The sequence below is a fragment of the Chinchilla lanigera genome, unplaced genomic scaffold, assembly GCF_000276665.1.
Source record: "Chinchilla lanigera isolate Chin_1 unplaced genomic scaffold, ChiLan1.0 scaffold00021, whole genome shotgun sequence".
Lineage (NCBI taxonomy): Eukaryota > Metazoa > Chordata > Mammalia > Rodentia > Chinchillidae > Chinchilla > Chinchilla lanigera.
The window spans coordinates 17,749,244-17,762,887 of record NW_004955422.1 but is presented as its reverse complement, the minus strand read 5'-3'; the positions used below and the strand labels follow the sequence as shown (position 1 = coordinate 17,762,887).

The window sequence follows — 13,644 nt, the reverse complement described above, 5'->3', positions numbered from 1 at the left end:
GAATTTTTTTATTATGCCATCTTTTTTTTTTTTTTTCCAGTCTTTTTGAGATAAGGTCTCACCATCCAGTTCAGGCTGGCCTTGAGCTCACTTTGTAGCCCAGGCTGGTCTTGAACTCGCAACAATCCTCCCGCCTCAGCCTTCCGAATGCTGGGATTACAGGTGTGCGCCACCATGCCTGGTAGAACTTTTTATGAATTCGGTTTATTTAACTAATACATGCTATTTCTATGTTGGTTTTGGTCATCTCTGTCTTCTCAAGGAATGTGCACTTTCTTGTGTACTGCCAAATGTATAAAGTTGTTCCTAAATATCTATCATTAAATGTCAATAGGACCTACAGTGAGGTCTTCTCTTTGACACTCAATATTGCTAATGTGTGTCTTCCTTTTTATTTGTCCAATATAACTAGAAACTTATAAATTTTTACTGATGTTTTCAAAGGACCAACTTTTCGAGTTTCATCAGTTTTCTCCAGATTTTGGTCTATTTTCTATTACAATGATTTGTGTTCTTACCCTTCTTGCTTTGGTCATTCTATTTTCTTTAAGCTTAATTTGTTCTTTTTTTGGATACCGAACGTAGAAACTTAGTCATGCGATGAGTCTGAGAACTTTCTTTTTGGTGGTACTGGGGCGTCTGTCTAATATAAACATTCATTTTATAAAGCTGTAAGTTTCTAAACACCATGTCAGTTAAACCCCTCCCATTCTGACAGGCTGTGTGTGCAGCTGTTGGGAACTCGGCAAATGTCTGAGTCAAGCTGACTGTTGCTGCATCTGTCTGTCACTGTCACTGCTTGATGGCAGCAAAATCCTCTACTTTAATTGTGCATCTGCACACCTCTTCTTTCAGCCTCATTGGAGTTTGTTTCGCACCCTTTGTGGCAAGACAGCTACACACACACTTAAGATTTTACCTCTTCTTGATGACTTGATGCCTTTATTATTAGAAAATACACTTATCCCTGCTAATGTTCCTTTTTCTGAAGTTTGCTTTGTCTTACAGTATTATTTGACTATGACATCAAATCTGCTTTAAAAATCTAAATTTCCAAGCTGGGCTTGGTAGCACATGCCTATAATCCCAGCACTCTAGAAGGCAAAGGCTGAAAAACATCTCAGGTTCAAGCACAGTCTAGGCTACTTAATGACTTAGCAAGACTCTTTCTCAAAATATAAACAGACAGGACTGGGGATATACCTAAGTACAAAGGCCCTGGGGTCCAAACCCCAGTATCACAAACAGAAATTTTTTTTTAAATGCAAATTTCCTCATCTCTTTGCCTAATGGTGTCTTTGCATTAGCAAACCTGCCTAGAACTGGAAATTATTCTAGGACTGAGATGGATAAAATGAACTAGTAATTTCTTACTATCTGTTTGAAAGAAAAGGAACTCACTAGATGACAGACTTTTGTTATGCTTCTACCCTTACCCAGACCCTCCTCTAACGTAAGAGTTTATATGAAGGTTAAAAATGGTGTCTATGTCAAGGACAGTTTTTAACAGCGATAAAATGACAGCCTGGTTTGGTTACAAATGTGCTTGTAAAAAACAGGAGTAAAACAAAACTAGGAGTCAATAAATATCCAGTAAGTATCGGCTCCCAAGTTGGGTACAGAGTGTCAACAGTGGTAAAGCGCCCTTTGTACCATGTGGATGTACCACCTACAAAGTCACTTAATGTCCCTTATGTGAGAAAGGGCTGAGCTCAAGGACTAGACTTGCCAGACCAGATCTCTCCATGCCTCACCTGGACTGTAGGCCTGCCTACATTTCTCTGAGAGGCCTAGAAGTGAGGTGACCTCTACAGGATCAGTGAGAGGGGCTCAAAGAGCTACGCTGTCCTAGTGCGGGCAAGTGAGCACATTCAGGGACTTGAGGGAATAGGTGACGCTCTGTAAGGAATGGTCAGTTGCTGGCAAGCATTGGTATATGTTGTAGCATTTTTTTCCTGCAGAAGTAGAAGAGAACTGTCCCCAAAACATACCATGTACCCGAATTCAATGGATGAAATCTTGGCCTGTACAATGGACCAAAGTCCCCAGAAGAAATGGGAAGCAAGGGCAAATCTGTAATTACAAAATGAGAAACACATGTGAGCTGTACAGTGTCGGTCACAGACATGCAGTGACTTCACATGGGCCACTGGAACTCAGAAGTCGCCTCCGGAGCAACCTCCATTGGACTATACAGGGACTGAGATCGGGGGCAGGCCACTCCTGGCCTCTTCCCACCTCTGGCCAGGGGCAAGTGGACTTACAGGTGTGAGCGCAATGGCAAGCCACACACAATCACCTTCTCAGGACACGGGTGGAGCGCAGTAGCCATGCTGAGAGAGGAAGGATCAATCTTTGCTGCAAGTGTGAGTGCACAGCCTCAGCAACCAAGCAGCAGCCCCTGAAAACCCACTGCCTTTTGCAGGAGGTTGGAGGCAGGCCATTCCCCAAGTGGAGGGCTTCTCAAATCCCATCCTTGCCTCACACAAAAAGGAGCGTGTGAGCCCTGTCACCATCTCTACCTGCAGCCCCCGTCATTGGGAGTCCAGGTTCCTCTTCAAACAATCCCGTAGGGTAAAGCTCTGCTTTAGCATCCTTGCCAGCCCTCCTCCAGGTCCTGGCGATCCCTCGTGGTCCACCCAGTCCCTCAGTGCTGCCTGTTCTGTGGGGTTCTCTACCAGCGTGCTTTTCTATTTCCACCCATTCAAGAAAGCAGGGGAGACTCTGTGTGCCACTGGAGCCCAGGGGCAGGCTGGAAGTGGCAGGCTGGGAGTGGCAGGCTGCCCCTAGGCAAGAAGGGTGAACAGCAAAAGGGGCAAACGCTCTGAGGACCTTGAAGAGACGCCTTGTGACGGGGGAGCAGAAAAGGCGACCCAAAGGTACTCAAACTGTGTCATAAGCAACCCAACAACAGGAACAACCCACTAAAGAGAAGCATGAATAAACTGTGACCCAGAACTTTGCCAGATCTGATGCTTTAGGCTCCTGCTTTGAGAACTGTGAGGAAAAAGTCACCGCAGTTCATAGGGTGGCGCTGCCCTCATGAACGGAAAAGGGAACAGTTACCTATTGACTTCAAGCAACATCTCTTCTTTGATTGCAGACTTTTCTTCACCACTGAGGTTTCCAAAGCCATTCTGGAACGTAGCCAAGTAACTGGAAATAAAATGGAGCTTAAAAAAGAAGTAACCGTGTTAGGTTCCATGATGGTTTAAAGCACACACTAACAACAGCTGCCAGAAGGCACACACACCCATGTGACTGACTAGACTCCTCGGTCTCAGGGAAACTTGTGTGAGTCCTGCTGGTCTGTGCTGGAGCTGAGCCTCGGCCGCTCCCCGCAGGAATCACCACTGGGCCCCAGCTGGCGTGGTTCGCAGCAGAAGTCCTGGTGGACTTGGTGTGGCATACTCGCTACTACCAGTACTTCTGGAGAACATCACCGGGTAAGATCATTTTTTTCCTAATCAAATCCACACATTTGTCACTGTCTGATCTCAAAGCAGGGCAGACTGCTATCAAAGTTTTTGCCACACGGGTCACCTTTCCACACAGGGCTGCCACAAACATGCAGTCGCAGGGCTCCACAGTGACCTGGTGTTCACTGCAGGCATTTCCTTAGTGGACGCTGGACTACGCCAGGCAAAGTGCCTTCCCACCTGAGATGATATGATTATCTACACATTTATGTTGGTAAACTGGCAAAGCTACACTTAGGTTTGGAGTGACAACAGTAACCTACATTTCCACCACAGTGTTACAAAACAATACAATTGATTCACAGTGTATCTCAGAGCTCCAGAATGGTTAAAATATCTAAAAATGGGGGCTGGGGATTTAGCTCAGCGGCACAGTGCCTGCCTGGCAAGTGCGAGGTCGTGAGTTCAATTCCCAGTACTGGAAAAACAAAAACAAAATAAAAATAAAAATATTTCATAACAGACTAAAGAAAAACATGAGATTACTTCAACAGATGCAGAAAGGTTATCTGATAAAGCCCCACACCATCTTTACAACTTTTCAGAAACTAAGAAATGAGAAGGGAAGTTCCTAAAATTTACATGTTGCCGTACAGGAAGTTATAAAGCTCCAGCTTTCATTGAAATGGAATCTCCTCTGACCAACACTCTTCCCCTTCCAAGTCTGACAGTTCTGACCTCCGTTTCAGCATTCCTGGTTTATCATTTCTCTCCCTCCTGCAATAACCCAAATACCCAGAGACTGCAACTGTGCTCTTCCCCAGGCTGAGCAGTCCCATCTTTTCCCACCCTTCCATCTCATGGAATCCTGGCTCCATGTTTGCAACATGTTCAAGTTCATCTCTGTGAGCTTTAAAATGTGGCCACAAGAGAGTAGTTACAAATCCTAGCCCTTAGCAAGCCCACATGCGAACAGCAGCCCTGAAGACTTATCCAGGCACCTGGCTCTGAGCCCCGCATATGACACAGGCTGAGAGAACTGCTGCAACTGCTGTCTGCACCCCTAGCCGCTGTGGTGCAGCAGGGAGCTCCAGGCACCCAAGCTGCTCCCCCACCCCCAGGGCTCAGAGCGGGGCCTGGCGCATTCTCACGCTGCCCACTACACCTCCACCCAAAGCCTCAGCAGTGGCCAAGAGAATTCGCACGAGAAATGAGCGTTCACACAATCATCAGCCTCCGGTAATAGAGGACCGGAAGGGAACTGTTCACGCCAAAGGCATTTCCCTCCAGCTACTAAGTCATGGTACCCAGGTTTGCTTTTCTTCACACAGTGTGAAATGAACAGAGGAAGGTCAATGACCCAAAATAAACAGGAAAGCTTAGCGGTGGCTGTGCTTTTGGATAAAGCTGGAGGGACTACAAAGAAGGCCGAGTCTCTGGCACAAGAATTAAAAAGGAACTGGACTCAAGAGTCAAGTGTGAACCCACATTTAACAGGAAAAAAACTTTTTTTTAACTTAGCAAAAGGGTTAACTCATCACAGTACAATTTAAAAAGAATATTTCTGAAAATGAAAAACTAGCTTAGGAATGCTGGCTGAGGTATGAAGATCACCAAGTTTAAGGCCAGCCTGAGCAACTTAGTGAAACCCTATCTCAAAATAAAATATAAGAGCTGAGGCATAGCTCAGAGGTAAAGTGGTTGGCTAGCATGCGCAAAGCCCTGGGCTCAATCCCCAGTACTGCAAAAACAACAACAAAAACAAAAACCCTATGTAATTCTGCCTAAAACTCATTGGTGTATAGAACTTTATCAAATTTATTAAATCCTATCTCCTACCTGCTGTTTCCTGGTGGGATACTTCTGACTATTTGCTCTGAAAAAAGGGTACTTTTCATAGGTATAATCGTACATCCATTCACAGAAGTGGTTCCCAATGTCGAATCCTCTGAAACAGAAGACAGAAGAAAGCATGAGGCACGCTGTGGGGCCTGCCAGCTCCCTGACCAGGAAGAGAAAGATCTGCCTGGACCCACGGGGCTTCCTGAGTGCACAGGGGTGTGGCAACTTTGGTCACAGGAAGACACAAGAGATTATCGGAGTCACAGTTGTCTGAAGCTATAAAGAGGCCGCCTGAACTGCTGCTCGAGTGCAATGTATCTCTTGTAGTCAGTACTGAGGGAATGAAAAGGACTTTGGCAGCCCAAAGAAAGGCCAAAACTGGATATAAGTGACACTGCAGCTACTGACTACACAGCCACCTAGGAATAAATAGGAGGCCTGTGCTATGGCTTCCCTAGATAGGTGCCTTTTCTTCTGGAGAATGCTTCCAATTCAGCGTACTGTTTTCACTTTCTTCTCCTGGACTTGTTTGATAAATGTATCGGACTAATACAACAGTACTGAAAGACAAGCCTTTGACATATTACCTGTAATTATAACTGCTGTACTCAAAGTCAATCAGCATCAGTTTTTGTTTTTCAGAATTCTCTCGGCCTTCCAGCAATAAGATATTACCTACGAGAAAGAGTGACGAGACATGCTTTACAACAGAAGGCTCAAGTTCTCGGAGAGCAAAGCTGAGAGTGCCTCTGGCCCTGCTGGGGCCCTTGACTCACTCTGGCATTCAGTTGCACAGATACCACGGGCACAGAACAGGGATGTGCTGTACAGCTTGGCCCCTGGCAGATTCCAGACCCATCTCCCCACGGCCCTGGTCCTTCTGTGGGATTCACTGTGGAACAATGCCTGACCTCTCATTCACTAACTGAGGAATGCTTCCCAAATGTTTCCCACAGGGCACAATGCAGCTCCCCTGGCCTCTACACCCCTCCTCATCTGCCCACTCCCTTCAGCAGCCTTGGGATTCGCCCGCTAGCAGGGCTAGGGCTGGGCATAGCAGCAAGAAGCTGTCATGGTGTCCTCCCTGTTTTGGATGCCAGGGCCAAGCTTAGCTACAATAGCGCCCCCTCCTCTGCTTAGCCTGGTGTTCCCTCCTAAGGAAGCTCCAGCAGCGGCCCTATGATGTCCATGTTCCTAAGATCCCCACATTCCATGCTGCTCAGCATCTCAGCACCATAGGGTGGGCGGGTGGGCACTGGGGAGGGAGCCTTTGCTAACTGTTTGGCTCTCTCCCTCCCAGGGTTTCTGATGGGAGGATAAGTTCCTAGGCTTTGCCACATATTTTTCCCATTTCCAACAGCAATGAAAAGAATGAGGCAGATACTCGAAGCGGCAAAACAAAATGAATGCACAACTCCCATCTCTGTCCTTTCCATACTTGCCAGCTGACCCTCTTTCTCAACTATCTCTGGTGATGTCTTCGCTGTAACACCCCATCACCACCATAGAGCAAGGCTGACACCCAAGCTATAGGTGTAATTTCTGATCCTGCTCCACTTGAGTTACCCAGCAAGAGTCAGTAATTCACTAATTGTACTACAATTATTATAAGGAAGTCAGGCTCAAACCAAGGGCTGACGACAGATCTTCATGAGGGACTATTCTGAAACTAAAAGCAAGGTCGAGGGCTGGGGATTTAGCTCAGCTCCACAGCGCCTGCTTGGTAAGCGCAAGGTCGTGAGTTCGATTCCTGGTACCAGAAAAAGAAACCAAAAAAAAAAGCAAGGTGGCCAGGCAGGAAGATCATTTGGGCTCAAAGGTTTACGAGCCAGCCAGGGCAACAGAGCAAGACCTTGTCTCAATAAAAAATATAACAAATCAAGAGCCAGGCACATTGGTGCATGTCTATAACTCCAGGTACTTGGAAGGCTGAGGCTGAAGGAACACTTTGGCCCAAGAGCAGCCTGAGCAACACAACGATTGCTATAGCAGTTTTTTTTTTTCTTATTTTTTTGGGGGGTACTGGGAATCGAACTCATGACCTCAGGCTTGCCAGGCAAGCACTTATGCTGCTGAGCTATATCTCTGGCCCTTAAATATCTATTTTGGGGGGGACTGGAAATCGAACTTGGGACCTTGTACTTGCCAAGCGGGGGCGCTGTGCCACTGAGCTACATCTCCCGCCCACTGAGCAACACAATGAAACACTATCTCAAAAACAAAACAAGGAGGATAGATACTGGGAAGTAGGAAGAGACTGTTCAAATGGATAGGGAGCAAGCGGGGAGAGGAAAGGGAAGGAAGGGAATAGGGCTTAAAAAAAGAGAATGGAAGGAAAAATTGAAACAAAGCTTTTGTAAATGGGGAGGGGATGAAGGTTTGAAGGGAAGTGAGGGAAATGGGGGGAAGAATTAAGATATACATTCCCTATGATAATGTGATCATTATGTATGGCAAACATGTACTAATTAAAAGAAAATTTTAAATGGACCACACACACACACACACACACACACACACACACACATACACAAAGACTGCTGAGCCCAGCCAAGAAGGGCCTGAGGATGGATCACAGCCGTCACAACTAGGCAGTGTTGGTGGCCTCAGCAGGAGTTGCACAATTAGGTGGGACCCTGATTAAACTGTCAAATTGGAAATCACACTGGGTAACATTTTGTGACAATAAGGGACATGTGATGTAATTTTCTGAAGCAGAGCAACCCTAAATCATCCATAGAGAATGATGAATATCAATAGAAAAAGCGGGCTGAAAAGCTCCCCTGGGCTACTCAGTGTGGGAGGGAAGGGCCCGTGTGACTAGGGAGGTGACCTTGGTCTTTTACCACTTCTGCTTAAAGAAGTCATCTCTAAAGTGTTAAACACAATTAGTAACATATGATTTACAAAGTTTAAATCCTTTGTCCCAAATCCCTGCTTTCGTGAGTATTATCTCAGATTTTCCCCATGTAAATATATTTGATACTCTATGTTTTTTTCTAAAACTTACCTCTTTCTGTTAACATATTCTGGAGATTTTTCTACTGATATGTGTAGATGTCTCAGTCTTTTTAAAAAATTCATTTGTAACACCAAAGGGCCTTGTGCATGCTACAGGGCAAGCATTCGACAACTGAGATACACTCTCAGCCTTTATTTTTGTGAGATGGCATATCACAAAATTGTCCATGATGGGCTTGAATTTGTGACCCCCCTCCGTCAGCAACCCAAGTAGCTGGGGTTACAGGCATGCCCCACAGCACCCCGTTTATCTCATTCTTTTGAAAAGTTACACAACAGCTGTCTGTGTGCAGCAAAATCTAATGTTTCTAACACTCCTGACAACCATCTGGCATTTATCACACACACTTGAATCCCGTCTTTAGCATGTGGCAATTCTTACCTTCTTGACAGTCATTATGACAAAATACAACAGGAGACAAAGTAGATTCAAGCAATAATCTGAAAAAGGAAGGAAGGTTTTACTTGTAGCTATCACACTTTTAAGTCAGATGCAACTGCTCCACTCAGCAGGGCCAGCACTGTATTAGCGCTTCAGTGCAACACATGATCTTGTGTAGTAGTTTTCATGTGAAATCTGAAACCATATCATTATATGGTAATAGCTCTACTGCAGTTCACAGCAGAAACCCACACGAGCCTCTCTATACTTGAAGTTCTTTCTGCAGCAGGACCTTTGTATACACTATTCTCCGGAGCACCTGATTTTGTATGGTTCCTCCTCAGCCCTTCTCTGATCACGGACACAAAGCAGGCCCATCTTTACTGTTCTGCTTTGGCCCATGTTCTCTTCACAGCATGTGTCACAATCTAACCTCTGTTTTCCGTCCTAATAAAATGTCTTGCTCACTTTTCCTCACCATCAACACACTGCCCAGCACAGCACACACTGAAGTAGCCAAGTAACCCAAAGTGTAAGTCCTGGTCAAAAGTGTAAGTGCCTGCCCCAGCCATACGCTGAGAACACCTGGTGGCCTCCGAAGAGGTTGTCACCCAAAGGTTACGTTTAACCGCATCTCTCATCCGTATCTTCACTCAACCGCATCTCTCAACCGCATCTTCACTCCCCAGCCTATGCTAATGCCCCACAAACTGTCTTCCTCCATGCACTGAACACTCCTGAGAGCCTGCCTCCTCCATGTAATGTTCCTGGACTGAGTGAAGTGACAGCATACATGGAGCATATGAGATGACAAAGTTCACCTATTAAACCATCCTGCAAAGCCGGCATGAGGTGATAGGTTTGGGGTCAGCTTACTCAGTGTTTCCTGACAATTTTAATGACTAGGAATATTTATACCTTTGGACAGATGTGCCCACTCAGTCAGGAAACAGAAGCGAACACTCACCTCAGCATTTCCAGTTCCAAAGGCAAGTTGTAACTGAGGAACTTCTGGAGCTGTTTAACTCTGGGTTCTTCAGTAAACTTAATTTTCAGCACTTGATCTAGATATCTATTTAAACAAAGGAGTACAAAGGACCACTGCTTAGTTCACCAAGGTGCATTCTTAACCCTCAGTTACACACCTGACACCTACCTGCACAATCACAGGACAGGAATGCTCCTGTCCCCAGGAGGGAAGGGAAGTAGCTAGGAACCTCAGCACTCTAAGAAGCCACCCCCACCAGCAATTTTGCAAACAAGGCTTCCTTCTCGGTCCAAAAACTGATTGCTTCACACATTTACACAAGAAAGACTTATTCAGGAGACAAACTCCAGGACCACTGTCTGTACACAGTGAACCAAGAGAGCGCAGCCCCACCCCTGCAGCAGCTCACACTGACCACTTACTTTTCCATTGTTCCAAAAAGCCACTTGGGTTCCTTATTGAATGGCATTTTCATACCATGAAATGTGGCCATTTTCTCGGCTATTTCTGCAGAAATATCTGGCAAACTTAATTCTTCAGTGTCTAATCGTCTGCTCTGAAATTAAAAAAAAATAAAAAATGGACATTTAACCAGGTAAGCTAGCAAGTCTGAGATCATAAAATCCTAAGAATGACAAGCCAGTTTCTGTAGCTCATTTAAGTGTAGGACATTTAAGGGAACCAGTGCCTTAAGTTCCCTTAAGAATTAACACTGTGTTCCCACAATGACCCAGCAACGGCCATGGCACATCTACATGAAAAGCAGTCTCCTCCCAGGGTCTGCTGTATTACAAATCCTTTTCAATTATGAGAAAGTTATCTTTAAGTTTTGATGAACTAAAAAGTTCTCTCCTATAAGCTATGATTCTGCCCTTTAACGTTACAGTCTGTTCACTGGGCCCAAGCTGGCAAATCTGTCTGGCCCACAGCCCAACCCCTCGCCCTTCCCTTAGATGGAGGCCCTGCTCCGCTACCACCCAGCCAGGAAGGTGTGATGCTCAACACAAGTCCTGAGTAGGAGGCCCCGCAGCCAGCTGCTCTCACAGTGTTCCCTGCATCCTGCCTGGCACAGAGCAGGCTTCAGGGGGCCACACTGGACAAGTGGACAGCCACAGTCCCAATGCAGCCTGAGGCCACACTTGTTCTGATGCTTTTACTGTGTACTCTCAGGAGCCTGTGGTCAATGAATGAGGCCCTTCCAGCTCCCCCATGTGCCTCTCCCCTCCAGAGGATATTATTATCAAGTACTATGTATTACACACAGCTGTATGTGCCACACTTCTACAACCGGCAGCACAGTGGATTTACACCAGCACCCCCACAATGGGTGAGTATTGCCCAGTACTGATGTTAGTTATGCTGGCTACGATGCCACTGGCAGCAGATATTTTATACGTCCATCATAACTTTATGGGACCACTGTCCTACACATGCAGTTTCTATTGTTCACACAAATGTTATGCAGCACATGACTAATTCGTTTGACAATATGGAAACATTAAAGCTAACATGTGAAAGATGAATGGATCTCAAGATGCCAACCTCCTTTGCCATCACAAAGAAAGGGAAATGGAGACTACCATTCATAAAGGTCACTTGCTCTCCCATGCTCTTTGAAAGACTGCAACTAGTCAAGAGGAAACTTAGAAATATTGTATGGTATTAGGTAGAATCAAGTAAAACTGCCAGTTTTGAGGGTCAAAAACAACTGAATGTTGGCAGTTCATATACTCTACTTAGTATTTTTTTGAGACAGGGTCTTGCTGTGCAGTTCAGGCTGGCCTTGAGCTCACTTTGTAGCCCAGGCTGGTCTTGAACTTGCAACGATCCTCCTGCCTCAGCCTCCCAAGTGACACCCAGCTCTATTTAGTATTTTAATAGAATTTAAAACTTCACTGTGCAGTAAGCAATCTATCAAAAGAGCATAGATCTTAAGAACTAGAACAGAACTGATTATACAGAACTTTCAGCATACATGCTTGTTTTTTTTTCTTTTTGAGACAGGGTCTTGCTTTTTCCATAGCCTAAAATGGCCTCAAACTCACAATCCTCCTGCCTCAGCCTTCTTAGTGCTGGGAGTGTCACCATACCCAGCTATCTGTACGTTTCATAAGGTAATTTTTAAACTTGATTTGAGGGGTTCAAGGTGTAGCTAAGCAGTAGAATATTTGCCTGGCATGTGAGAGGCTCTTGGTTCAATCCCCAGCACCACAAAAAACAATCTTTGCTTTTATTGGCCTTTATAAAAATGGCACGATACTATCTGTAGTATTTTGCAATTTGACAGCTGAGACAAGGGGTGTGTTTCAGATTTGCACATATACACCCAAAGACTAAGCACCCTGGCAAGCGTTACAAATATTAAAAATTAAAAATGCCTCAGGCCAACAAGAAAGGGGAAAAGAATCCTTACTGCCTAGAAACAGGGTTTGAATAAGATCTCAGGGGGATGGGAGCAAGGGAAACTATAAAAACAGAAGGAAAGCAGAAACAAAAGGAGAACGATGGATCCACAAGGGCTGTGGCCAGAGGTGTGGCTGCTGTGGTTGGGGCTCTGATGCTATAGCAATGACTTTTTTTTGGTTTTGGTTTTTTTGGCAGTATTGGGAACTTGAACTCAGGGCTTTGTGTGTGCCAGGCAAGGGTTCCACCACTGGGTTACACTGGGCCTCCTGCCCATTTTTTTAAATTTTAATTTTTGGCATTATTTTTGTTTGTGCACGGAGTTGTTTTTGTGGTGGGTAGGGGCTGGGGACCGAACCCAGAGCCTTATGCATGCCAGGCAAGTGCTCCACTGCTGAGCCCGCTCCCCACCAGCCCTCCAGCATCAGGTTCTATAAAGCAAGCCCCAGAGATGGAAAATAAAATGAAAAGAGGAAGACTCAGGGGACAGTGGAATAGTAAATCTCACATATACTTTTATTTGGATGACTCTGTCTTTATAGGAGAAAAAGAGGTTCTGGTATATATTCAAAAAAAGGTTTCTCTTTATTTTCTGATCCAGTTTAATAACATGTCACATTTATTATTTCATATCACAATATTTCAGGTTTTTGCCAAAGTGAGACAAGGAACCCACGTCAACTGACAGTTTATATACACATCTTACCGGGATGAACTGCTCCAGTCGGCCTTGAGGAAAGATGCCATAGAGTTTTGGCCCAAGTGACCTTTCTGCGAGAATGGCAAACATAACACTTTCCAGAACCATGGCTTCAGCCCCCTAAAACAGAAAGCAAAAACAAGGTGTTTACTGAGGCATCAGAAGCATTTTCCCACAAGCAGTTTCTTCCAGTCCTCACTGATACTTTGATGTGGGTATCATCACCCCACTGTAAATATGAAATAAGAGCCTCAAAAGTTACACATCTTGTAATAGGCAGGATCCACGCCTGCAAGCATTTTGCACATGGAGGAGATTTAAAATTTAAGTTTATTTTAGGTCACCTAGTTCTAAAATTAGAACAACTATCTACTGGTGCTTCAATTGCTTCTCTCTCTTTTACAACCTATATGAGTTTCACCACTGGCCACTTACCAACGACCACAACTCCAGCCATTCTGGTGTAGCGGATTTGCCTTTTCATTGACAGTGACTGGTGAAAGTGAATGATCCAAAGGCCTCTGTCTACTAAACTGGCCTGCGGGGCCAGTAAGTTTGATGACTACTGATTTAGGTCTGGGACCTATGGCTTTTCAGTCCAAAGTACCCTGGCATGTGGTATTCATTCCCAGTTTCCAATTTCCACCTTTTGCCCTCTAATGTTCGTATTCCTGTTAAAATCTCTATGAAGCTCCTATGCTGTATCTTCAGTCCTGATAACTAATATGAGGTCTAAAATCATTTTGCTTTCAAAATCCATCCTTTTTGTCTCAATTCAAATTCCTTCCTTAGTCTTTTATCCTTAAATAGTAAATTACAGCTTCTGAGTTTCCACATGTTGGAGTGAAGGCATGGAAAAAGCCATTCTCAATCAGGTGCTTGAATCTCT

The 13,644-nt window shown here is 45.0% G+C and overlaps 1 protein-coding gene across 2 annotated transcripts in view; it reads right to left on the bottom strand.

The window, feature by feature from the left end:
* The window catches only part of Chka (choline kinase alpha), a 55,276-nt gene that overhangs the window by 3,369 nt on the left and 38,263 nt on the right, over positions 1-13,644 (bottom strand). For both annotated transcript variants that reach the window (XM_005384285.2, XM_005384286.2), the window contains 8 exons: positions 12,762-12,875; positions 10,075-10,208; positions 9,632-9,736; positions 8,665-8,723; positions 5,849-5,936; positions 5,259-5,367; positions 3,067-3,173; positions 1,992-2,073 (listed from right to left, as the gene is read on the bottom strand). In XM_005384285.2, coding sequence (XP_005384342.1) covers positions 1,992-2,073; positions 3,067-3,173; positions 5,259-5,367; positions 5,849-5,936; positions 8,665-8,723; positions 9,632-9,736; positions 10,075-10,208; positions 12,762-12,875 — 798 coding nt within the window. The remainder of the gene's footprint in view (positions 1-1,991; positions 2,074-3,066; positions 3,174-5,258; positions 5,368-5,848; positions 5,937-8,664; positions 8,724-9,631; positions 9,737-10,074; positions 10,209-12,761; positions 12,876-13,644) is intronic.